At 31.6% G+C, this 26,928-nt stretch overlaps 4 protein-coding genes across 5 annotated transcripts; 2 read left to right on the top strand and 2 right to left on the bottom strand.

Annotated features, from left to right (window-relative positions):
• Positions 1-5,508: 5,508 nt before the first annotated feature.
• On the bottom strand, positions 5,509-11,401 carry LOC103488751 (ubiquitin carboxyl-terminal hydrolase 24). The gene is made up of 7 exons (XM_008447639.3): positions 10,962-11,401; positions 9,692-10,360; positions 9,389-9,573; positions 8,271-8,518; positions 7,583-7,728; positions 6,856-7,032; positions 5,509-5,973 (listed from the first exon to the last, which is right to left on the bottom strand). Exons 1-7 carry the CDS (start codon positions 10,974-10,976, stop codon positions 5,785-5,787), a joined length of 1,629 nt encoding a protein of 542 aa, XP_008445861.1. The 5' UTR covers positions 10,977-11,401; the 3' UTR covers positions 5,509-5,784.
• Positions 11,402-13,456: 2,055 nt separating this feature from the next.
• Positions 13,457-18,077, top strand: LOC103488753 (glycosyltransferase-like KOBITO 1). Its single transcript, XM_017044801.2, has 11 exons — positions 13,457-14,000; positions 14,331-14,480; positions 14,581-14,633; positions 15,307-15,415; positions 15,524-15,658; positions 15,806-15,850; positions 16,144-16,331; positions 16,648-16,789; positions 17,256-17,302; positions 17,375-17,462; positions 17,621-18,077. Exons 1-11 carry the CDS (start codon positions 13,653-13,655, stop codon positions 17,894-17,896), a joined length of 1,581 nt encoding a protein of 526 aa, XP_016900290.1. The 5' UTR covers positions 13,457-13,652; the 3' UTR covers positions 17,897-18,077.
• Positions 18,078-18,232: 155 nt separating this feature from the next.
• Positions 18,233-18,999, bottom strand: LOC103488752 (uncharacterized). Its single transcript, XM_008447640.3, has one exon. The coding sequence runs from the start codon at positions 18,565-18,567 to the stop codon at positions 18,352-18,354; it is 216 nt and encodes a 71-aa protein (XP_008445862.1). The 5' UTR covers positions 18,568-18,999; the 3' UTR covers positions 18,233-18,351.
• A 1,759-nt stretch (positions 19,000-20,758) lies between these two features.
• On the top strand, positions 20,759-26,602 carry LOC103488755 (pentatricopeptide repeat-containing protein At3g12770). Of its 2 annotated transcripts, XM_017044691.2 has the most exons (3): positions 20,759-21,094; positions 22,424-24,411; positions 26,318-26,602. In XM_017044691.2, exons 1-2 carry the CDS (start codon positions 20,997-20,999, stop codon positions 24,396-24,398), a joined length of 2,073 nt encoding a protein of 690 aa, XP_016900180.1. In that variant the 5' UTR covers positions 20,759-20,996; the 3' UTR covers positions 24,399-24,411; positions 26,318-26,602. The 2 variants fall into 2 exon arrangements, with proteins under 2 accessions (XP_016900180.1, XP_008445864.1); XM_008447642.3 differs by lacking the exon at positions 26,318-26,602 and having other exon boundaries at positions 22,424-24,580.
• The last annotated feature ends 326 nt before the right edge of the window (positions 26,603-26,928 follow it).

Here is a 26,928-nt window from a genome sequence, read left to right as displayed (position 1 = left end):
ATAGTATTCTTATAAAATCTTCTTGAAATTAAATATTACTCTCTCAAAATTATAAACTATTACTTGCAATTCTTTACTATTCATTTTATTGTATTTCTCTAGAGAAGATTTTACATATGTGAAATATATTCAAAATGTATATATTGATGGATTAATTTCTATTTTGTCATTTTGTCATTTTGTAAATTTATCTTATTTTTGTATATTTTCCAAATCTTAAAAGTACTACAAATGTAAAATTTTTTTATTAGAATTTAAAAGTAAATCTTTACGTTTCTTTTAATGAATAAGATAATTATAGAAAATAAAAGATTTTGTTGTAGATTTCTTAGATATCAAATTTGGAGGTATACCAAAAACAAAAACATCAATACTTAGGTTTGATATTTTGTCAAAGTGTTTTTATTCATCATATTTGTGATTGATGATGATGTTTTATAAGGACTTACTTCGATTTAAAAATAAAGTAAAATAGATAATTTTAAAATAAACAACCGTATAATTTAGAAAATTATTTGAAGAAGCCATCACAATATAAACGTTGACTATTCTACATATTTTTTAGAATAAACGGAAAAATGCTCCACCTATTTTTCTAAAATATTTCGTTTAAGTCGTTTTTTGTTTTATTTCTCTATTTTTAGCATATTTGTTTCTTTTTATTTAATCTTATATTTATGAGACATTATAAATAAGATTGTGATATATAAGAAGTGCAAAAAATTTCTATTAAAAAAATAATATTTTATGTGAAAAAATATAATTAAAATATTAATCATGTAGTTTTCTAAGTTAATATTTGAATTTCTATTTTAAATAGTGTAGCCTTTAACTTAAATATTAAAACATTCATGATCCTAAAAAGTAGAAAAGTGTTAAATATTAAAACATCCATTTCTCAAGAAAATGTATTAAGGTGTGAAATGGTTTGAACGCATGGATTAAGAAAAGAAAGATAATTTTGCGAGATTGTGTTGTTGTTTTTTCTAAAGTATTTTATATATGAACTCTTCGTTAACGGTCAATCGATGTGAATACATATCATTTATTAGACATCTTTAATCTGTTTACATGCATACATACACAAATTTAATATGTCGATGTTGACGAATATGATGATGTTCCAATTGTATAATAACGTGACGATCGTGTGTGTGTATATTATGATTAATTTATTTTATATGTATAATAAATAAACATTTTAATTAGTACGTTTAATATCATATTTTATGATTTATTTAATGATATAAGAAAAATATCAACTAATTTTTTCAAAATAAAACTAAATTAAGTGAATTAAATGATAATGTCTATTAATATTAGAAAATTGAATATAACATAGAATCTACGTTTAAAGAAAAATAGAGTTCGCCGTATACTTATTTACAAGTAATTCTTTTTTTTTTTTTAAGTTGAAAGTTTGATTGCTCTTATGTACACAATAATTATGTTAAAAAAAATACATAAAATTTACAAAGAAAAATATTTATTTTGACATTTCGAACTAGATGATCTAAGTCGACAAAAAAGATAAAAGATATTCGCTTTTTCTAAAGTTGAGAGCATATATTATAAAGTTCCATATGTTGATGAATTTTGAATGGATTATTCAACAGCTCTTTGAGTTCAAACTTCAAATGGACCAAAATTAATGTGGTTTATTTCTTAAAAGAGATAAAAATGGAAAGACTTTGGGCAAGTTGTTTTGCAGCCACATTAGACTTTTTTATTTTTCGGAAAATAATAATAATGATAATAATAATAATAAGAGTTATAGATGATTTTTCAGCCACTTAGTTATACTAATTAAAACTATATATTAAAATAGAGAAGATATTGAGAATAACTCAAATAACTTACAAACTTTGGCCAAATGAGACAAATAGATGGTCTAAGTTAATTAGGCAAAATGTTGAATGTCAAATGATTTTTCTTATCTTTATACTTATATGTGACATTATTGATTTTTTTTCAAAAACTATAATACTAGTTTTAAATAATATCACTAAAACAAGTCAAAATACCATTTAAAAAGAAAAAAAAAAAGGTAAGTAATTCATTATCTTCTTAAATGTAGATTTTTTTTCTAGAAGTAAGTAATTGCAAATATTATTAAAAAAAAAAAAAAGAGTTTACGTGGTGTGTAATTGTTCTATTAAGGTGGTGGTTGAATATTCAACTTTATAATTATTTTTTAGCATATAGTTTTTTAATAGAAAACAATTGATGTTTACTCTTGAATTAACGAAAGCATATAATTATTAACCTTATTGGTTCAAATTAAAATTGAGTACAATGTTAAAGATAATTTTCCCAAAATTTGTGAAGTTGGTCCTAATTAAGTTATAAATTTGTGTAATAATCAAGGTTGAAATTGGCAAGTTTGAGATTTTTGATTTTTTTGTTAAAAATAGTGGATGGATGAGAAAAGGTTAGATGTATTAAATGGTAGAAATTGCAACATTGCATGTCCAATTCAATGAAGTGTGTTGTGACAAGTTTATGGCTAAAAATTGAACCTTTTTTCTTTAGGTATTTTATCTTAATCAAGCTAGGTTTAGCTACCCACATTATCTCACTATTGGTTTGGAATCGACAATGGATGCATGATCGTATCAATAAGTGGCATCTTGATATATCTCTAGTATCGTTTTGGGTCTCGAGACCTTTTATTCTTTAGTTGCCCTTTTAGTCATGCTATTTGGGAGTTATGTTACTGCGAGGGAGCTGTTCACACACATAGGATATCTCATAGGAACTAAAATCTCGATTAAATTTGTCATATGAGAGTGAAGAGAATCGACTAACGGAGTAAGATCTAGAAAATAGTTTGATATGCTATTATTTATCATATTTGAAGAGAATGAAGTCTTTCGTATCTACCGTTGCTACCTTATTACGTACCGTTCTAGGTGGTTAAGTCAAATCATGTGGTTTGATATTTCTATCCATTGTTCTACGTTGTTTGAAGTTTTTATCTTTGTTGGCTCTACTTCTTGAAGCAATCAATGTACTTGATTTACGTGAAATTCTCTTTTGTTTTTTATGTGTTCTTGTTTTTTATATATATATATATGAAGAAGGTGATGTTTGAACTCCATGACCATTAATGGGTCTTCTCATTTTCTATGCTATATCTCATACTAAATTAAGTAAACATTGTGAGGCTAATTAATCAAATTAGTTAACCTACCAACTCTACAAATTAAATTTAAATCTCATATTAAAAAAAAAAAAAAAAAAAGAAAGCAACCTTTCACATTATACCTTATAATAAAGAAGAATTCTTTTTTTTAAAAAAAAAAAAAAAACAGTTAATATTTTTATTTTATCACTACCATTGACTTCCTTGTCAATGTTGGTCTTGTTCTTGCATTGCATGTTCTTGAATTAATGTCAAACTTATCAATCCCTCCCTTTTCTTTATGCAATGTGAAAGCTTTGAAATATAATTAATGGATGTTTTAATTTGAAAGTGTTTTCATATATATGAAAGAAAAAAAGGGTGTGTGAAAATGGAGTTTTTGTTCATTATCTTTATGAGTTAGATGCTTGTGAATGAGAAACATAGGAAGTTGTAATTAATAAATATGATATATATATATATATATATATATATATACACATGGTGGGCGAATTTAAGTCTTTCATTTATGTATCAACTTTTTTCCTAACTTAGATCTACATAATTAATGTAAAAAATGTCAAATAAAATGACTATATATATTATATTTCTCTTTCATTTTAATTAATTTTAGTTGGTCAACCTCATATTTTGGGATTTTGTTGTGGTTGTAGCACACATATTAATTATAGCTAGGGATCAATATATATGTGTGTGTGCGCGCCTCAACATTACATTCGGTACTTTCTTTTTCAATTAGGTTCATTTATGTCAACAATAATAGTATTAATGTTTTTTTTTTCAACAGCTAACTATGTAGAGTTTTCAACTTCTTCAAATATATATAGTTTTCAACCTTTTTAACAGTTTCTTTTTTGTTTAAAGGTTTAACCAATGAAACTATTTTTAGATCGAATAGATAAAATTAGGTCGGTTTTTTGATTTTATCCTCTTGGTCTAAGATTTTTTAAATGATATCTATGAATTGATTGATTCATTTTCAAACCACAATATTTTAGTGAGAGTTTAGTTCAATCGTAACTAACACAATATCTTCCTTTGTGGATCATGTTGAAGGTTCAATTTCTCATCCCTATAATTGTTATTCTAAAAAAAACACAAACAATTTATCGAGAGAACGTAAAAGTTATTTTAATACAATATAGATGTGTAAAGCGGATAAATATTAGAATTATATTTAGAATAAATAAAAACACACTAAGCAATTACGACTTTTAAGAAAAAAAATTACAAAGGGAAAGAACACTAAAACTCAATATTGAAAAAAGGATAGACCATAAGAAGATAAAATTGAAATCTTTTAACATAGATTAGAAAGAAAAAAGGGCACAAACATTAAGAATTAAATAGAATATTCAACAAATTCATTGAATATAGAGTACTAATTTTGTCTTATGTACCCTTCAATTCATATAGATAATTATCATACTGTTTATACATTAGTCTCTAGACCGTTGTAACTTAAACTTTGACATAATCTTTCGTATTGCTACTATTTGTACTACTAGAGAATGTAATGTTGCTTTTTTTATTATTATAAAACGTAGTTTTTTTTTTTTTTAAGAAACTTGAGTTTAGTTTTTAGAGTATGAAAAGCTTTGGAGTTTGAATATGAACTCTCCACAAAGAGAAGAAGAAAAATCAGTGGCTGCAAATTGCATATATATTGTCCCTATTGTACTTTCTGAGTTTGGTTTGCTTTAGTTGGTCTAAAAGGTATATTACATAATCACACCTCAGTTTTTTATGTTCATGAAAATATAATATATGATGAAAAATAAGGAAAGTTACTCCTATCAAATCATTCTTTCTTTATTTATTTATTCATTTATCTACTTTTTTTAGGTACTGTAATCAAACCTTTGAATAAGTAAATACAAATTTGTCATAGTATTTTTACTATCAACTACGACTTCGATGTCTGCTTTCATCATCTTATCTTTACTGGAACTAAAATGTAAGTAAACATTAACTCAAATTTATAGGATCCAACTCTGTGAATCAAATTGAATTTATAAATCATACATGAATGTTTGAAGATAAAAGAAAATATATACATAATTTCATAAAATGAATTTTATTGTGTAAATCAAGGCAATAGATGGGGAAGATTATTTTTCATTGGTTCTTTTTTTTATTTGGTTAATTTTCAGAAATAGGGTGTGAAGTCTACTTAGCTTCTAAAAAAGGAATGAAAAATTAAGATTTGAACAAGATGACCAAAATGAGACAATGATGTAATTTCCCTACAAATCAATTGAAATCTGGTAAAATCCAACCATTTTAGATATAACATCATTCTCTATTATATTATTATGTCAAAAAAGCCCTTATGAGTAAGATTTAAATTAAACTTTAAGAACTCATCATCAATGAGATGCTTCTTCTCTTCCAATCTATTCCTTCAAAATCTAAGAAAATAACTTCTTTAAGCAATAGCCAAAAGATGTATTACATCGCTTATAAAGTTAAAAATACAATTAACTACAGAATAAGTTCGTATAAAGAATAGATAATAAGTTAAAACCAACATCCTCATAAAAGCAGATCGTACATTATCACCAAACTCATTATCTTCAAAATGAATTCTCCAAGTTGGTTGATATCATATTAGATCTAGAAAGGAGACTCTGCGTCCATTAAACTTGTTTGTAGAAGAGAACGTAAGCCCTGTCATGTAAGACGTTATTCTTCCCGATTGCAGTGACAGATGCATCGTCAAATCGAAGCCATTGGTTGTTATGGTATCGAACATCAGCAGTGTAATGTCCCTTTGAGGACTCTCTTCCATGATGGGTTATGGTAGCCACAAGTTCATATTTCCTACCCTGAAAGAATTTCAAAAAGCAAACAATTAGCAGACTATCTTTCTAATTGATCGTTGAGCTTACGTTACAAGAATAAGAAACTACGAGACTCAGAAAAGTAAGAAAAATATGTCTCAGAAAATGGGAGTCCAAACAAAGTTATGAAAAGACTCCAATCCAAGAGAAGACCAAGATACAAACAAAGGGAACAATACAAACAGAGAAGGCATTAAACCTTAACCACCTCCTTGATTTCTCGACTACTCTAAAACGAAGATGATTGATTAAAAGACCAACTTCTCAAGCCCAAAATGATTTTTGGCCCACTTTTTAAATTTTAAATTTTGATTCTGGCTTATCGTCCTAAATCTATTTTACAAAACTACCCCCTTTCTTTTTTTTCTCTTTCTCCATCTTTTGAGTTTTCCTGCTTATCCCTCTTTTCATTTTAACTTTTGCTTTTCTTCTCCAGCAAGACCACGCGACCAAGCTTTGGCCAACTTCTCCTCTTTTTCATTTCAGTTTGTGTTACAGAATGATACCGAGTACCATAGAGATAGATCGAGTGTCGAAGAGCAAAACTCCAAAGCAAGATAGTGACAAGAGAGGGAGAAAGAGGGGCGATCTTTTAAAGAGGTAAGGAAGCAAGAGATCAATAGCAAGAGAGCAAGAAAACACAATCCCCAATCCACAATTCTATTTTTGGATCAAAAAGTGGTACAAATCTCATCTTTCCCCCAAATTTCAAATACCCCACAATACAACAAAGAAACTAAACTAGCACACCAGAAGCACCTCCCCAAACAAAAGTCCATCTATCTCTATTACGAACCCCTGATACCAAACAATTTCAACCGACAAATGTAAAATACCATAATCTAAAAAACGATGGACTGTAAATACCTCTGTGGATGATGAGACAAGAAGATCGCGGTTTAAAACCAGCTCAAGTGGGAAGTGCACAGGCTTATTCAATTTGGTACTTCCGTGGCTTCCATAACCAAAACGCTTCAGGTGTAATATCATTATCTTTGATTGTTTCTGTATCTTCATAGATTTGCTAGCAGCAACAACACCAGCCTAGACAAAATATATCTCAATTTTAGAAACATATGGAACTAAAAGTATGCTTAGTGAAGAATGTGCTCAAGAATCTTGGATACAATCATACAATCTTTCAATGAAAAAAACATAATCCATGAAGAAAAACAGATCTCAACAATCCCATGTATGCCAACTACCTGTAACCTAAAATTAATCTTAAATCAATCACATCTATTACCAAACCAATTTGTATAAATATCCATTCCATTATTTATTATTAATTAAGAACACCTCCAGCAGATTGTTGAGGGACAAGTTTCTAAAATTAAACAAATAAATAGAATTTGTCCATACTCAACTAAATCAAAACTTTACAAACCCAATTTCTAATTTGGAACCAAAATTTCAATCTAAAAAGTGATCGAATGGAGTAAAATCCATTCCTGCAGAAGAAATATCCCAAATCCTGATTGGCCCAGTGTCATAAATGCAAGAGGCAGAGTAAATAGAAAATGATAGAAAATGCATGGAAGATTCATGCGGGAGATCAAAGAAAGAGAGTTCTGTGAGATACAGGAGAGTATACCTTCCCAGCAGCTGATGGTCGGTACCCTTCAAGGGTTTCTGGTGCCGAAAACAAACGTAGAGCATCCTCAATGGTGCGAACAGCATCAGGGTAAATATCAAGGTGCAGTGAAAAAAATGGTTGTTGAGTACCAGAGGGCTTATTTCCTGCTCAATTCCATATCATAAATTGTATCAGAGGTGATGATATCAAGAAGAAGTATGTTAATATCTCAAAAGCAATAAAACATTCAGCTTCAGTAGATAATAATCCTTGCGGATGGCCATCCATGAAGCCACCAGAGTGATTGCCCCACCCCTAAAAATGTTAAAAACGGAGACTTGAGCCATCTCAAACAAATGAATCAACCGAATGGAAAAAAATCAATGTAACCAAACAACAGTGTAACTCATCTAAATAAAAGTCAGGGAAGACCACGATGGCTTAGATAATATTAATCTAAAGGAGAGATTGCACACATGGATCATACAGAGAAATAGCCAAACCGCAGTAGTTTGAAAGTTAAGTAGCTGCCAAACGTTCCAAACATATCAAATTAACTGGTAAGCTGCACAATAATTCCAAAAGACACTAACTTCTAAATGATTATCTGCAACAATATTCAATTTGCATTAAAATGCAAAAGCAAAACAAAATCAGATCAAACACCCATGACTTTCATGCCCGTATATGGAAAAGCATATACTACCTTTTGCTTTCACCATGCTTGCCAGTTCCCCCCAAAAGATTTCACTCAACTCTGAAGGAACAAAACTCTGTGTTCTCATTACAGCAGTTTTATTCTTCCGCCCAACTGTCTCCCATTCATCATCTTCTGCAGAAGCAACTACAAAAGATTTACCCCCATTGGTACTTGAAGACTTTCCATCAAGCTTCAGCAATTCAGCATGCATCCGGTCCATGACAAAACTTAAAAATTCTTGAGCATCTTCTTGCCTGGATAAGCATTATGACAGGAATTTAAGATTTAATCCATTCAAGCATTTTAGAGGTGATAATTGAATCTAAAACTTCGATAGACATAATGACATGCAATGGAAGTCTCTTTCTTATAGAACTCCCAATAAAAACTTTTCTTAAAACGAAAAGTGGAAGTGAATGACTGTAGAAAAATTATCAAAAAAGCTGCAAAAAAATAGAACGGGTTTGAAACTTTTTTCAATAGATCTTTCTTTTCTTCCACTTATGACAAAGTATAATTAAATCGAACGTTGGAACCCATTTACATATCTTTTTTTCTTTTATTTTTCCTTTTACCCATACTCAAAACTTCTTGTACAAGTTCTACGCATATGAACTTGCACTTCAAAACTATATTTAACCTCTTAACAGCATTGAAAATTAGGTCCAGAAAAGCACATAAATTCAGAAAATTACAGTGAATTAAGCGTTTCAAAATAAAAATTAGTAGTAACATAAACTTGTAGTTATCCACTAAAAAATCTGACCCTTCAAATATCTAACTGTCAAATAAAAAATAAAAAATAAAAAACAAAAAATGAAAAATTATATATTTAGAAACTTAATGTGAACCTCAATGTGGAAGGAAGTTGACAAAATAATTTGCAAGATAATCTCATAAGAGATAAATAAAGTTCCTAGGAAAGAATGTCTGCACAAGGTGCAGAGAATTCTACAATATGCCAATTTTGAATACTATCACACGACAATACTGAAAAAGAAAAGGACCACTCTATCAATGTTGATATTCAGCTTAACTGTGGATTTCAATATTTTAAAAGAAAGCACAACAAAGGACAAGAATTCGGCATTGAAATAAAAAGATATTAGCAAAAGTTTGCAAACCTTGGACGTCCCAAGATACCGCTGGGTAGATCTGGACTAAAATTTTTAAGAACACCATCAAACATGAGAGGGCTAAAAGGCTTCCCAACGTCAAAAGCAGCCACATCCCTATTCGGAACAGTTGAACTAGGTACTTCCAAGGCAGATATGAACTCTACAAATGCAGTTAGTGTGGAATAACCAACCTGAAAAAAAATGTCAAAATTCAAGAGTCTGTCATATATTTACATATAATCATGCTCTACTTGCTTCGTATTTTCTTCATATTGCTGCAAGAATATAATGCGAAGAGCAAAGACCAACCTTGGGGATTTCACGATTCTTTAAGTTTCTCAAAAGATCTACAAAAGGAGGGCAGGATAAAAGAGCCTGCAGAGTTGAATTCAGAAAGCATAGGTTCCCTGAATTTATTAAACCTCGAGGTAGGAGCGTAGTGGAGGAAGTAACAGAGACATTGGATGCCCTTCTGAAATTCTCTTTGAGAACATTTTCTTGCAGATGATCAATACTACCATTTTCCATAATATCTTCTGCTATCAGTCTTGAAAACTGATTTAAAGAATTGTTATGATGACCATTTGATACACATAATGACGAAGCATCGATGTCATCTATTTTTGTTGTTGACACCCCATTAGAACAAGAGAAGTTTTTACTAGAATTGTAATTATTTCCATTCTCCTTTGGCGCTTCTGATTCCAGGGGAGAATGACTTTTACTGCTTTGGACAATTTCCACTTCAGTATCGTCCCTAGCTAAATCAGTGGACCCAAAAGTAATGGATCCTGTTGAGGAACCAGAAGGTCCTTTCAGTTCACTGTCAGCAGAACTGCCCGATGATTTTCCGTCTGTAAAATTCAGAGAACCAAATTGCACGTTTACATTGTTAACCAGCCTTCCGGGACTAACATTCAACTTAGGTGGCATCCATGAATTGGTTTCGTCTTCAGTGAAAGACCCGAACAATAGAACCTGATGGAAAAAAAAAGTCCATGAGTTCAGAGGCCTCAAACACACCAATGTAGAAATAATTAACAAATACAGTGACATTATTTAAATCCATTTTATCAAACAGTAAAAATCCACCGATAAAAATTTCCCTTAACTACTACCAAGTCATGTAACAGAACGAAACTGAAATCTAATAATAATTTGAGAAAATAATGACAAAAGACATAAGACCTCCATCTAAACTCGAAGAAAGTTTTCATATATCAACGTGATGGACCATGCATTGGCTGAGATGCTTCCTAAAATCAACCTGAGTTTCCTCTCGATTGTATAATACATAATTCAGCCATGCATTTACGTTGGTTGCGATGAATAGAAAGTCACCAAAATGACTTTCTCGATGCACCACTAAAATTGTACAAGATGACCCATATGCAACATTATATTTAATAGATAAACATTTAGGTAAAGGAGTAAACTTGATGCAGTACTTGCAGTTGCTGCATGCTGGTTGTCAAATAAAACCAACAACTCCATACCGCCAAACTCTACAAAAGTAAACCCAAAATACAAAGAAAAACTTAAAAACCCAATAAAAGAAAAAGAAAAAAGGGGGGGATACCTTAGAATCGCTCATGTCTGAAAGTGGATTGGAATTGCAAGGAAAAAGGCCTGAGATCAAAACAGGGGTTTTGAGAATAAAGAAGGAGAAAAGGAAGGAGGCATATAGGGGAAGAACCGGAGTGAAAGGCTAGGGTTTTAGAAGACCCTGAAGGATGAGGAGCAGGTAAAGGCAAACCACCGACTGAAGACATGAAAGGAGAAGAAACGGAGCAGTGGTTGAAGGGAGAGAGCGTTTGACAATTGAACCCTCTCTATGGCCCTCCTCGCCGACCAGAACCACAGCACAGAGCATCGACTGCGCACCGACGAGATTGAAGAAGAAGAAGAAGAAGAAGAAGAAGAAATTGCGTTCCCCAATCCGTTTTTAGGGCTTTGAATTATATTTGGAAATTGGAAGCCCTAGATAGAGATACTACGGATGGGCCATAATTTGTTTCCATTAACAAATTAATAATTTGTTTACGGTTTAATTCTTAGATATTTATAGTAATTCTTCTTTTTTGGATATATTTACTTCATCTTTCCTTTCTTTTTTACCCTTTTTGTTCTACAATCAACCAAGATCAAGAGATTGATGATTTAAAACTTTCTACTTCCTTTCATTTAGTAAAAACGAAGGAGAATAGCTTTCATTTAAAGAATTGCAGTTTACTCTATGATTTCAAAGTTTGCTATGTTAGTATCAATGGAAGTTTATATAGTTGTAATGGAGTTATATGAATTGATGAATCGTAATGGTCATCCATCATCAAACATAATTGAATTATTTTTATCATGTTTACTTCGATTTACGAATTTGACACATCTAATATTGTTATCAATGTTTGACCCTAAATGCAACTATAATAATAACATAACAGTAAATGTGATAGTAAAGTTGTGCATAAATATAACCCTAAACCCTCGGTCTTCAATATCAAAGATGAATAGATAGTAACGCTCGCTCCAAGCTCAAAAGCAATGAAGAAACAATACAGTGTTATGACTCTGTCCTTATTATTGTAGTACCATGATCATTTGACGTGTTCTAACTTAGTTGCATCACTGCAACGCTTTTCTAAGTAGATTCATTTGCTTTATAAAGTAATTCGTTATCAATTGCAAAATATATTAAATAAGATGATATTCAAGCCCTACAATTTTGAAAATGTTCATCGAGGCTTGTTTTATGTATACATTAATTTTTATTATCGATGAGAAAACAAATGTGTAACTTTAAAATGCATCTTATATGATTTAAGCATATTATGAATGATATTAGTTAAAATTAATTATATTCGACTGTTTTTTTTAGTACGTACTGAAAACAAATATTTTGGAAGTTATTGAAACGAAATTTAAATAAGATTTTTATTCCATTCAATTAGTTGAAATATTAGTCATTTTGATCTTTTTTTTTTTCTAAACAATAAATATATCTACTTCATAATAATTAAAATATTAAAAATACATAAGGTTATAGACTATTTTTAATGGTATGTACATACCCTTGGTCTGATTTATACTTTTGAATAGAAAATCTACCTCCAACCACTATATATTTGTTTTGTTTTTTCAAATACAAAACATGTCTAATTTTATATCGAAAAACCAAACCAAACCAGTAGATCGATTTGGTTTGATTTAGAGTTTTAAAACGTTTAATTTTACACCATTAAACCAAACCAAACCCTAACAAATATGTACTGTGTCGTAGTAGTTAGAATAAACAACTTAAATTTAAAAGTAAACATTATTGAAATTTACATATTTATCAAATAACTCATTATTTTTGTAAAATACTTTTATATATTTCATATTTATCGAGAAACTTAATCTATTTGTTTATCTCTACATTTTACGTTTGTTGAATAACTTTATAAGAACCCAAACGCAAACTTATTAACTATAGACTTATTATTTATACTAAGTGTGTCAAATGATTTCTAATCGTTTTACAAAGTTTCATCTTACTTTAACATGAAGAACTCACCGTTGATATTTCATTTAACAAATATATTTAAGAATTTGAGGGTACAAAAATATATATAGTTTGAAGTTTGAAACAAAATACAAATTAAGTAGTATTTTATTTTTATTGAAATCAATACTTTCTATAAATTAACATTTATAAATTAAATTTATAGTTTGAAATGTGTTGACGAAAATGCCGATATTTCATTTTTTTTTATTTAAACGGTATTTCAATTCTTATAAAAACATATATAATAAGACGTAAAAGTAAAACGAGGTATTGACAATAATTACTAATTTAAAAATAATTATGGATGAAAATTTGAACTCGAAATCTTTTATCCTTGGAAACATATGAATACCTTGTTTGAGGTTTTTTAAATCCAGACAAATGAACCAAAATATTTATAGAATATAGAAAATACTTTTTGCATTTTTGTTGTCCATAATAATTTTTTTTTTTTAATTTTGTTTAGATTAAGACCTTAAAATTTGTCTTAAAAAGTTATTTTTGGTCGATGATATAAACTTTACACATCAAAAGAATTAATAGTTATGGACAAGAAAGTGAGGTTGATGGTATTAAATACAATTTTGTTAATACTAAGTTTTTTTTCTTTTAGTTAAAGTTGGGATATCATAATCGATAATAGTTTTTTATAAGTAGACCAATAATCAATTTCCCGGCTATCGGAAGAGTCATAACCGGAATTCCGAAGGATCCTTGCCGGCGGCCATGCCGAATCCAAACTACACTCACTTGCAGACTCCACTTCGCCATACTCAGCCCTCTTCCTCATCCTCTACTTCTAGACTCCTTCTTCTTCTAACCTTCCTCCCTCTCACTCTCGCATCCCTTGCTTTTGTCCTCCAATGGCGCGGCGGAATCACCGACCCCGCCACTCGCTGGTCCCCCCCGGGATCCTACCAGTTCCCCGGCATGGAAGCCTCCCCACTCTCCCCGATTTCGCGCCACTCCACGCCTTCCGCCTCTGATTGTCTCAATCTCGGTCGGAGTGTTTCGCCCTCGTTCCCGTACTATCAGGACTGGAAGTTCGATCGCGGATCAAATTTGAAGCCTAAGGTCTATTGCTCTTCTTCTTCTTCTTTTTCCATGAAATTTGGGTTTTACTTAGTGTCGTGATGTTGATTTATGAGTTATGTTGGTAATTAATTGATATGTGGAATGGAGTTAAGAATTGAGAAATGGTTATGATTTATGAAGGTGAAGGTGGGTTTTTTCCGTTTGTCCTACGATGGCTGATAAGAAAGGGAAAGGAGTTTGTTTGAGATAACAATATTTGTTTTCTGATGGGAATTCTGAGGCTTCCTTATGCCGACTTTGATGGAAATTAGTACATAAACTTTGTTCTTTCTTTGTTGTGTTTCTTTCATTTTCCCTCCTGATGTGTAGATATGCATTACAACAAGTACGTCAGCAGGATTAGAGCAAATCTTGCCTTGGATGTTCTATCACAAAGTCATTGGGGTTTCAACCTTCCTACTTTTTGTGGAGGGAAAAGCTGCATCTCCTGACGTGGCTAGAGTTTTGGAGTCAATTCATGTGAGTGCAATTGCTCTCTAGTTACTCCTAGTTGGAGCCAATCTTCATTGTATTTGAGTTTTTTGCAATTGTTAAGCATGGATTTGACATGGCTTTGCAGGGAGTGAGGTTGATATTCAGAACAAAAGAGTTAGAGGAGCAGCAGGCAAAAAGGTGTAAAACTTCTGCCATTTTTTACTATAAAAATTATAAGAAACAACTTTCGTTTAAGGAAATGTCGCATTAAACGAAATCAAAGAAGTGCTCATTTCTTTGATATTCTTTAGAAATATCAGAGTGTCTGATTGGAAGTTCTAGAACCCAGTTAAGTAAGATGTGCTATTGGTTCATGATCATTTTCTCTTGTGAGGGTGTGTAGATGAAAACTGAACCAATTGTGTAGGATTGAAAAAACGAATCAAGCTGAGACTTATCTGTTAACTTTGACCAGTCTTTGACATTTGATTTGGTTTTATAGTAGTTAATTTCCATTTTTTATTTGATGCTGGTATTAATTACAAAGAATAATCCCAGTCTAATCCAACGCATGTACACTTTTTTTTTTTTGCATAAGCATAAGTTTATGCAATTGTCGATATTAAGAATAAGAAGCTTACGCCAACAATTGTGGATATTAGGGCCGGCAGTGAGCAAATAGATGATCCAGCTTTTCTGAAATATCCACATATATATCACTAATTTAGGGGTGGACAAGTGGAGGGTCTCTTTCTTTTGAGGGGAAAAGGATTATCATATTTATTTAAGAGTATTGTTATCAACATTTTATATCTTGTTCTTTCTCAACTTGTTTCCATGTGGATGTCTTGTTTCTTTTTGCTGTCCTCAGTCGGATCTGGAATGAAACATGGCTTTCTGGTTTCTTTTACAAACCTTGCAATTACGAACTATTTGTGAAGCAATCTCTCAATATGGAGATGGCCATCATTATGGCAAGGGTATGGAAAGCGTTCTTCTTATTGGCATTACTCTATGATGATAGCTTATTCTCTAATGTATCACTATTAACTTGTGCTGTTTAGTGTTTTCTCTCCTTAAAACATTAGGATGCTGGCATGGATTGGATAATTCATCTTGATACTGATGAGTTGGTACACCCAGCTGGTGCTCAGGAGTATTCCCTGAGGCAATTGCTGCTTGATGTGCCTGGAAATGTTGATATGGTTATTTTTCCTAATTATGTATGTGTTCATTCTATCTTTTTATTTTCTAATTTGTTATTTTTGTTGTGAAATGATGAAGTTACTTGAACTTGTCAACACTAACTTTCTTCTACAATTTGACTTTGTTGTGAGTCACAATCTAATTGTAATTTTGGTGTTACATAGGAAAGCAGTGTTGAAAGAGATGATATAAAGGAACCTTTTACTGAGGTAGTTTCTTTCACTAACCCTCCCTCTCTCTTACTTATTTGAGCTGTTTGGCTGTAAATTTCAATTGCTTATCCACCATCATTTGCACTTGTGCATTTGCAAAGGGCTACACAAACATTGAAATTTAAAATCTGCATGGAACTACTATAGTTTGGCAAAATGGTTTCTGTTGCTTATATTGGATGCTCATAATTTTTTTTTTTGGTACAATATATATATTTATATTTTTCCTGTTGCCATGGCCATTCCTTGTGCCATCGGTTTTTCTTTGCACACTTGTTTTTTGAACTCAGGTCTCGATGTTCAAGAAAAATTTTGACCACCTGCCCAAAGATACATATTTTGGCATGTACAAAGAATCAACTCGTGGTAACCCAAATTACTTTCTGACTTATGGAAATGGGAAATCGGCTGCTCGAGTTCAAGACCATCTTCGTCCGAATGGTGCACATAGATGGCATAATTACATGAAAACCCCTAAGTAAGTTGTTTACTGGAAAATTGTTTTAAATTACAAAACCATTGAAAATATTTACAAGTATAGCAAATTCTTACTTTCTATCAACGATAGACTGCGATAGATTCCAATAGACATCTATCGGTGTCTATCACTAAAGTAAATGTCTATCTGTACCTATCGCAGTCCATCACAAATAGAAACTAAGTTTTTGTTATAATTGTAAATAAGGTTAGCTCATTTTGCTATATTTGAAAACATACCTCGTGTACATGTGACCTTGAAGTTTTGGGATAACTATTTTTACAGTGCTAACTATGTTCGTGTAAATATCTGCCAGTGAGATTAAATTGGAGGAAGCTGCCGTGTTGCACTATACATATGCAAAATTTTCTGATTTGACCTCTAGACGTGACCGCTGCGGCTGTAAACCTACCAAAGATGATGTTAAAAGATGCTTCATGTTGGAATTTGATAGAGCTGTGAGTTCCGTTTTTCCTGATCTTGTAGCATGTGATCTTCTGTCCACGTGCAAAGCTTCTTGAACAGGGTTATGCAAGTCATAATTCAGTTTGAACCAATACTTTAATTTGATGTGGATGAAGAGATATTTTCTGTAGTTACTGCTTAAATTTGCTGCGTTAAAGAAGTGATTATACTTGTGGATTGCTGGTAAAACTATTCTTGAGAGCTGGGCCTGCGTTATATTTAAATGTTAATTGTTAGTAATGAAAAGTTATGTACATGAGATTATTGGACAACTTTTATCCTCTTTCTAAGTGCCATTTTGCATGAGGTAGTTGTTTATTTATTTATTCTTTGGTCTAAAATTTCCTAGGTATAGGAATAAATTTTTCATGATACAAAAATTCATCCAGAACTTAAGAGTTTCTTTTTGATGACCTCATCCCATCATTTTTAAATGTCTAAGCAATATATGCATTGCAGGCATTCATAGTTGCTTCCACTGCAACCCAGGAAGAAATGAGGAACTGGTATTTCTCTTTATGAAAAAAATATTTTCTCCGTTGTGTCGTTGGATTGTGATAGATTTGCTTCTTTACTAGGTATCAAGAACACGTAGTGTGGGGCGACAAAGACATAAAAATCAAGTTGTTGAAGAAGGGTATTTTAACACGAATCAATGCTCCTATGGTAAGACTTTTATTTGATATCTGTAGTGACAAATTAGAAAGAGTTAAAAAGTCATTTAACTGTTCATTTAAAACCAATTCAGTTACAAAGTTCACTTTGGATTAATATCTAACTTATTGCACCCAGTTAGATAATTTTCCAATCTATTTATGGTTCAGGTGATCATACAGGGATTAAGGGAGAGTGGCATCTTCGATTCTGTTATTGCATCTGCTTCTGCAACACAATCAAAGGATAAATTTTTATCATCCATCACTAGCAGTAACTCGAGCAAAGCCGTTGCGTCTCAATCTCTTCCATCAAGGAGGCTAGGAAGAAGTAAAAACTACCAAGCAACTGCAAGGAAGGCCCTGAAAATTGACGCCAACAAGTGGCATGAATATGCTGTCCCACCGCAATCTCCTCCAGGAATAGAGACTACGAAACAACTCTAAACCTGTTGATTCATGTGAAAAAACAACCGTCATTACTTGGTCTCTGGTCTTCTTACCTTCATGCATTACAATACCTTAGCTACCAAGAGATGCTAGGAGAGAAAAGAACGGCAGATAAAAACTATTCTTCATTGTATAATACATTGAGCCAATTATAAAATCATGCAATTGATTCGGTGTATGTTATTTGTCCTTTCATATTGATTGATTCCAAATATTTTGTGGGTTCTTAATCAAGCATTGCAGCTGCAAAAGGGTTGAGGAATCATCATGGCAGCGAACTTTGAAGGTCAGTCTATTTGATTTAATGCACAAAAACTTGTAGGACATACAATATAACTGGAAAAATGATTCACCCATAGAGTATTGAAGTTTAAACTCATAGCACAGAATTTACATACACAAAGTCACAAACAGTAGTACAGTGAAGAATTGAACTTAGATCTGACTACTAATCAAACATTGGTGGTATTTTCAGGTTTGAAAACCGGCTGCTGTGACGATGGCGAATGAGCTGCACCACTACCAGGTGGTGGCGTGGGAACACCGAATATCTGCGCATTAGTCCGTATGTCTTGTCTCCCTTTTGCTCGACCTAGAAAGTAACATCCGAAACCAAGCAACAAGCAGAAGAAAATTAATGGTAGAGAGATCACCACCACCAAACCCATCTCTGATCACAAGCAAAGAGAGAGAGGAGAGAGTTGAATGGAAGGAAGAATATGTGTGAGATGAGATTATATATACAGAAAAAAAGGGGACGAAGAAGAAGGAACTAGGCTTATTCTTGAAGGATTTCTTTTTTTAATTTTGTGTGTTTGAAGCCTTGAGATTCTATGAAGAAGAGAAAAGTAAGGTTTGATATATATATATATATATCCTCGAAATTCCATCAACGGTCAGCTTAACGTTGAAGCTTCAACGGTCACTTTTTCAGAAAGAGACAACCATTCAAATAACAGCTGGATATATAAATGCTTTAATTGATTGTCTTTTTAACTTGTTATTCCTCCTCTTTGCTCCATGATTTCATCCTCATGGCTGCCTCAAGAATCATCTTTTTGCAGCTTTTCTTAATATTATTTGGTTGATTAATTTCTTTTGTTCATATAGTTTTCAGAGTTTCCATTTCTTCCATGTGCACGTTTTCTTCTACCTCTAGCTCTTCGCATCTTTGTATTTTTATGAATTGGTAGATGTTTCTTAATCAGAAAAATAAACTCTTTATATGTTCTGGTCCATATTATATATTGAAGACAGACCTAATTTTCTTAGGGATTTAATTAAAAGGATCAACTCTCCATTGATGCTATTCAAGAGTTCCTTTCTATGCCCTTCATTTCCTGTGGGCAAACAGGTGGTGTAATTCAACAACTTATGTTTGAACATTTCATGTCTGCACGTATCAACTTTCTGTTGTGTTGCTTGAAGAATATCTTTGTGGGTAGACTTTAAATATAAATATAATAAACCACAAAATATACAAGGCGCGTGTAACAAAATGAAAAAGTCAATGTAGGTGACCATTTTTTAAAATATTTTAGATTTGCCCTTTCTTTTTATCGGTCTTTTTTGTTTATTGGTTTTTTTTCTTCCATAGTCTCCTTTTTTTCCCAAAGTTCAAATTGTGTACTTATAAAAAAACGTCATTTAGATTTGGGTAACTAGATCGTTTCCAAGTCTAAACGGTCTTGTACAAAAAAAAAAAAAAAAGTAAAATCTAAACAACCGTGTAGCAAATAATAATTTAAAAAATCGTTTAGATTAGGAAATAGTCGTGTAATCAAATTTACGATCGTGTACCGAAATTTGAATAAAATCTAAATGATCAAATCTAAACGATCGTGTATCTAATATTGAGAAAAAATCGTTTAGATTTGACTATAAAAAACTAAATCATGATAGTGGTTGACAGAGTATTTTTTGTATTTTCCACCCTAGTTTATGTTTTTTTTTTAAATTATTCAATATAGCGTAAATATTTTGTCGTTTTATTATATTTTTTAAAAGAAAAAAAAAACTTAAACAATGAGTATTATTAGGATTAGTTATTTGTCATTAATTAAATATTTGAAAATCAAATTGAATAAATATGACTTTTGTTTGAAATTATAATGACTAAATTGAAATTGAGGTTGATGTCTTTTTAAAATTCTTGCATGAAAGAGTAATCAAGTCAGAGTTGACGTTAATAATAAAATGAAAAATATAAGTTAATATAAACAAGGAGATGAGAAATGTGAGATAACATGAATACCGATACAATAAACTTTTTCAATTGTTAGTGGATCCAAATATCGAGTGAGTTCTTTTTAAACATCCATTTTAATTACATGTAGTTTCAATATACCCTTTAGAATTTTTTTCCAAATGTGGCCACTAGAGTTTTTTGTTCTTAATTTTAACCATTAAATAAAATTGAATTTTTTAAATCGAGATAAAAAAGATATATAAAATTTATTATTAGTTTTTTTAAGAAAATTTTCAAAAATGAAAAAAAAAACTACGGAAATTATGCACAAAAAAATGAAATTATTTACTATATATATATATATATATATATATATATTTCAAATTAGATAGAGATAGTTTGATGAATTGTAGTATTCGTTATTTTGCTATTTTTAAAATTACGAAAAAAAACTATTATTTTTTTAGAAAAGTAGGTGTAATAAAATTTTGTTGTTTTTCTTAACTAAGGTTAAATAATTTCTTTTTGTATTTTTTCAGAAAAACCCAATTTTTATAAGGAATTTTCAAATGGAGCAAAAAAAAAAAAAAAAAAAACTATTTAGAGCAAAATTTAATATAAATTTCTATATATTTTTTAAATAATTTCAATTTTCTTTTGTATGATTTTTCCTTTTTTTTTTTATTTGATAAACGGAGAGATTTTTTTGGAGTGAAAAAAGCGATGGCGTTTCTCATCAGTTCCAACGGTTATGGGGTCCAACTTCGCCGGCCGCCGCCATATCCCCACCGCCCCTCTAACTGCTGCAATTGCACAATTTCATTGGAATTTTCTTCCCCGGAGAATCTCCTCACCGGAGAGACAGGGATCTGACGGTGCTGGCTTTTGCAGCTCCTCGCACTTCCACCCATGTCTTTGCATTCGTTTTCGCTTTCTCTCTTGTTGTCGTCACTCTCATCAGCTCTCTCAAAGTCGACTATAACCTCGCATGAGGCTTCATTGAGGAGGTATTCCATTTTCACTTTCTATTTTCTTGGGATTTTTTTATGATTGGAAGTAATCAGTGTTTTTGGTTTGAATTCGCTCAGCTGGATTTGGTTTCGTCATTATTGTTACTGGTCGTATGACTCGTGTTTAAATGCCAGTAATGGAGTAGAACATGTAGTTACAATATTGATTGTAGTGAAAGAGTAATATATATTGAATAATAGTTGTTTTATAGGGTGGTTTGGATTGAGCACTTGAGATTATCACCTGTTTGTGTACCATTTCATGTTAGAAATCTGTAGAATATTTAGTGTTCTGAGTAGGTGAACATCGTCTGATTTGATTTGTGGCTTCCAACACATTTTTATTTGATAATTTGATGCTTTGTCTTGGGTGAGTGTGGGTAGTTTTAGGTTTGATACTCTTGATTAAATGTACTCCACCCCTTTTTCTGTAGCTCTTGGATGTTGTTATTATTACTTTTTTTGATAATTGGGAGTCAGAGCTATGCTTCACTACACCCGAGTCTTGTGCCCGCGCAAGGTATTCAAAGGTTCGAATTTGGGGCCTCTAAGCTGGTATGACCAGACTTCAAGCCTTTACCAAAGGGGCCACCCTTTTCGGGCAGTTCTTGGATGTTCATGTACTCTGGGATTATTATAACAAATTTTCAAATTTATGATTTTAGTCCCCAATTGCTTTCACTAGAGTTTATAGCTTTTCAAAATAGAGAGGTAAGCTCGTTTCCTGTTTAATAACCCGTTGAGGCTATCTAATAGGCCTTAATTGGACCTAATATTCCATGGGATGTTTATACCCAATGCCTTTGAGTTATTTCTTTCTATTAATTTTTGTTTTTTATTGAATACATGTTATTTCTATGCCCCTTTTATGGCCCAAGAAAACTTTTATTTCCCAACTTACAAGTAACAATAGTGGTGTAACTTGTTTGTGTTAAATATTATATTAAATTTATTTTTACTCATCAACTTAAGCTTTTGGGTTGAGTTGGTGATTTAAGATGGTATGGGAGCAGATGATCCAGGAGGTCTTGTGTTCAAGCCCCTGCATTATTGTTTCCTCCCCCATTAATATTGGTTTCCACTTGTTGGGTCTTTCTTCATATTTACAATCCATAGGTGAGGGGAGTATTAGATATTATATTAAATAAGTCTTTCACCCATTAGCTTAGGTTTTTGAGTTGAATTGGTGAGTTAAGAGTTTTGTATCAGAACTTTTTTCTGTTTCATCAAGCCCCCAACATCATATGGATGATGACAATCTTCACTTCAACTTCAATTCCCTTCCCACATCTTCTTTGCACAACTAAGTCGTAATTCATCGTGTAGGAAGCATTTGGATCAAGTATACGTCCAGTTAATTGTGTCTGGACTACACAAGTGCCGTTACTTGGTGATCAAATTTGTCAATGCTTGTTTGCATTTTGGAGATGTTAACTATGCACACAAGGCATTTTGCGAAGTCTCCGAACCGGATATTCCGTTGTGGAATGCCATCATAAAGGGCTACGCACAAAAGAATATTGTTGGTGGTCCTATCAGAATGTATATGGATATGCAAATATCACAGGTGCACCCAAATTGCTTCACATTTTTGTATGTGCTTAAAGCATGTGGTGGAACGTCAGTTGAACTAGGTAAACAAATCCATGGTCACACGTTTAAATATGGCTTTGGATCAAATGTTTTTGTGCAGAATAGTCTTGTGTCAATGTATGCTAAATTTGGTCAAACCTCATCCGCTAGGATTGTGTTTGATAAGCTGCATGATAGAACTGTCGTTTCATGGACTTCCATCATTTCTGGGTATGTTCAGAATGGTGATCCCATGGAAGCATTGAAAGTTTTCAAAGAAATGAGACAATGTAATGTAAAGCCTGATTGGATTGCCCTTGTTAGTGTGATGACTGCATATACAGACGTGGAAGATATGGGACAAGGAAAGTCCATTCATGGTTTAGTGACTAAATTGGGTCTAGAATTTGAACCTGACATAGTGATATCACTCACTACTATGTATGCAAAACGTGGATTGGTGGAAGTTGCTAGATTTTTCTTTGATCGGATGGAAAAACCGAATTTGATATTGTGGAATGCTATGATTTCTGGCTATGCAAAAAATGGATATGGTGAAGAAGCAATCAAGCTATTTCGCGAGATGATTTCGAAAAATATCAGGGTTGATTCTATTACTATGAGGTCTGCTATTCTAGCCGGTGCTCAAGTCGGGTCTCTTGAACTAGCAACATGGTTGGATGGTTACATCTCTAAGAGTGAGTACAGAGATGATACTTTTGTGAACACGGCCCTTGTAGATATGTATGCAAAATGCGGAAGCATATATTTGGCTCGTTGCGTTTTTGATAGAGTGGCCAATAAAGACGTTGTCTTATGGAGTGCAATGATTATGGGATATGGATTGCATGGTCATGGACAAGAAGCCATCCGCCTTTACAATGAAATGAAGCAAGCTGGAGTTTCTCCAAACGATGGAACTTTTATTGGTCTTCTCACAGCTTGCAAAAATTCAGGTCTTGTAAAAGAGGGATGGGAGCTTTTCCACCAGATGCCAAACCATGGAATTGAACCGCATCACCAGCATTATTCTTGCATTGTCGATCTTCTAGGACGAGCAGGCTATTTGAACCAAGCCTACGATTTCATTATGAGCATGCCAATTAAACCTGGAGTTACTGTTTGGGGGGCTCTTCTGAGTGCGTGCAAGATCCATCGTGAAGTAAGGTTGGGAGAAATTGCTGCCCAACAACTTTTCATATTAGATCCATATAATACAGGGCATTATGTGCAACTCTCAAACCTCTATGCTTCTGCCCATTTATGGACTCATGTGGCTAACGTTCGATTAATGATGACACAAAAAGGACTGAACAAGGATCTAGGACATAGTTCTATCGAGATCAATGGAAGTCTCGAAACGTTTCATGTTGGAGATAGATCACATCCCAGATCAAAGGAAATTTTCGAAGAGCTTGATAGATTAGAGAAAAGATTAAAAGCAGCTGGTTATGTTCCTCATATGGAATCTGTTCTACATGACTTGAATCATGAGGAGATTGAGGAAACTCTTTGTAACCATAGTGAGAGGCTTGCAGTTGCATATGGTATAGTCAGTACTGCTCCTGGAACTACACTTAGAATAACGAAGAATCTCCGAGCTTGCGTAAATTGTCATTCGGCGATAAAGATAATATCGAAGCTTGTCGACAGGGAAATAATTATTCGAGATGCGAAACGTTTTCACCATTTCAAAGATGGTGTTTGTTCATGCGGAGATTTTTGGTGAAAGCCTGGTTATGGTATTTATACTTTCTTCAACTTTACACTTGCTGAGTTTACTGATTTCCATATTGGCCTAGGCCTTATACTTAGAGTCACTAACCTTCCTTACTTGATTCTTATGTGAATTTAAAGAAAATCCATTTTTTTCTTCTTCTGTAGAATGGTATTTTAGTTACAAGCTAATAATACTTCTTGATAACATGCATCACTAAAGATTGCATTATTTGAGATTTTCATTTTGGAGGGAAAAGAACAACAGCTCCCATGTAATTAGAAGGTTGAATATATTTCTCCTCCACATTTTATAAGTTCCATGGTTGATAACCATTTCGATTTTTGTTTTTGAAAAAGAAAACAAACATCGGACTTTAGAGGAATGTTTCATTATTATTATTATTTGGTAAAATATAAAATATCAACAAACATTTTCATTTTTCAAAAAATAAAATATGACATAGAAAAGTAATCCAACAAACAAGTGCACCCAGAAAAAAAAAATGTAGTCTAACAAGTGCTGTATCATGGCAAGTGCACTACTATTTGAAAGTAATTCTTTTTCCAATTTTAGAATATAGCTGTGCTAGAAACTTTGAGAAATGTCTTTTAAGAAATGTCTAATAAGATTGTTTAGCACATAAATTTTAAAGTTCAAACACTAAATTCATGAGTTAACTTTGAATTATGTAGCAACAAAAATATCTTTTATCACTCTTTGTTTAAGAGAAATAAATAAATAAATTATCAATTTTGATCTATATTTTCAATATATAAACGTTTTAAATACGGTTAAATTCTTTCTCCAAATGTCGTTAAAAATAACTTCTCTTATGAGTTCAATGGATTGTATAAAATATATAATATGAAATTTATAAAAATCTAGCACAAAAGGACACTATGTTTTGTAGAAAACCTATAATCTCTAACAAAGTTAATTCAAAATCGATTTATTGCAGTAATCAAACTAGTTATATGTCCAATACTATTTTATTGAAATTAATAAGTTTGTGAATAACTTTACATTTTTTTCAAAAGATTAGTGGATTGCTGGAAAGATTTGGCAATGAAATTTTGGAGATATTTTAAATTATCAATTTTTTTAAAGTAAATAGGAATTCTCTTTTTTTAGGATTATTTTATCCTTATAATTAACATTTAATATATGTTATTTTCGAATTTTTGAATTATTTATTTTCTTAATTACATTATTGTTATCATAATAGTATACATTATAATTTCTTTATTTATATTTTTAATTAATATGCAAGAGTTAAATAAACAAAAAAACATTTCCCATTTTTTCCTCCTTGTATAAATGCACTCTCTTCATAATCAAATAATATATGTTTTAATATGGAAATATTATCCAAAAATATATATCTTTATTTAATTTTTCCATTTTTTTCCTTTGTTATCTTCTGCTCACATTTGCTGGCTCATCTATATCAATTCGTCGATCAATTTTTTGATTAACTTTTGCAGGATATTTCTTCCATATTTAATTTCTTCACTCCCGAAAGTCATCAACCATCATTATATTTTTTTCTGTCGGAAATTTATTACACAACCGAATCTTTCTTCCACCGTCGAAATCCTCAACCACCAAAAAATTTACTTTACATTACAAAGCTTCACCGCCGTTTTTTTAGATTTAGAATTTTCGTTATAGTAGTTATTTATCTTCTCTGTTTATGTAAATATATACCCAATCTACTGTATTTTAGATTTTTAGATTCCACTACAGTAGTTATTTATCTTCTCTGTGTATATAAATAGATAACCTTTCATATTAACATAGTACATACATTCGTCCGGATGGACAATATTGCAGTATATTTAATCATATATATACCCATTGTTATTTACCATAATACATTCATTTTGGCATATAGTAATAGTTTCATATATTTGTAATATGTTTGTCAGGATGACCAGAATTGCAATATACTTCGATGGATTTTTCAATGAATCGCACAATTACGTTAGTTTTAGTGTGTCCGAGATTGTCATCCTTCCCCTTAATGTAAAATGTGTTGTTGGTCGACCAAAGAAGATTATAATTCCTTCAAGAATAGAGTTCAAGAAACGCGTTAAATGCATATGAGATTGTAATGTTGTTAAAATTTTAATTTCAATTATAAACGTTTCCTAAATTTTCCTTACTTTTATGTTCCTATATACTTCATAATATTGAAAATATACTTTGTATTATTTTCCTATTTTTCAACCACATGATATTCTTTCAACCATAATGTATACATTATTTGCCTTAGTTTTTTAGATAAAACTTTGTAGTTCAAAACGTTACAATATTGTATTTAATATTGTAAATTTCAGTTAACTTCAAATTATAATATATAATATCATGATATACACTATTTTATTTAATATATACCATCTCAGTTGAAAAGTGTATTATCAGATTGCTTTCAATTTCAATAATTGGAAAAAATGCACTATTGTAATATACACTATTTTATTTAATATATACATTTACTTCTCTCTCACCAACCGTCTCTTTAATTTCTTCCACAATC

Source organism: Cucumis melo, chromosome 10 (assembly GCF_025177605.1).
Source record: "Cucumis melo cultivar AY chromosome 10, USDA_Cmelo_AY_1.0, whole genome shotgun sequence".
NCBI lineage: Eukaryota > Viridiplantae > Streptophyta > Magnoliopsida > Cucurbitales > Cucurbitaceae > Cucumis > Cucumis melo.
The sequence above is the reverse complement of the archived record's forward strand: the minus strand, read 5'-3'. Positions and strand labels throughout refer to the sequence as shown.

Excerpts from the sequence above, each read along its gene's own strand:
- LOC103488751 (XM_008447639.3), bottom strand. Across the intron at positions 7,033-7,582 it reads GACCATCAGCTGCTGGGAAG|GCTGGTGTTGTTGCTGCTAG; the intron begins GTATACTCTCCT and ends TATTTTGTCTAG. Across the intron at positions 5,974-6,855 it reads TTGTCTCATCATCCACAGAG|GGTAGGAAATATGAACTTGT; the intron begins GTATTTACAGTC and ends AAATTCTTTCAG.
- LOC103488753 (XM_017044801.2), top strand. The coding sequence starts at position 13,653 with ATGCCGAATCCAAACTACACTCACTTGCAGACTCCACTTCGCCATACT. Across the intron at positions 15,416-15,523 it reads TGGCCATCATTATGGCAAGG|GATGCTGGCATGGATTGGAT; the intron begins GTATGGAAAGCG and ends TTAAAACATTAG. Across the intron at positions 15,659-15,805 it reads TGGTTATTTTTCCTAATTAT|GAAAGCAGTGTTGAAAGAGA; the intron begins GTATGTGTTCAT and ends GGTGTTACATAG.
- LOC103488752 (XM_008447640.3), bottom strand. The coding sequence starts at position 18,567 with ATGGGTTTGGTGGTGGTGATCTCTCTACCATTAATTTTCTTCTGCTTG.
- LOC103488755 (XM_017044691.2), top strand. The coding sequence starts at position 20,997 with ATGTCTTTGCATTCGTTTTCGCTTTCTCTCTTGTTGTCGTCACTCTCA. Across the intron at positions 21,095-22,423 it reads CATGAGGCTTCATTGAGGAG|GAAGCATTTGGATCAAGTAT; the intron begins GTATTCCATTTT and ends TTCATCGTGTAG.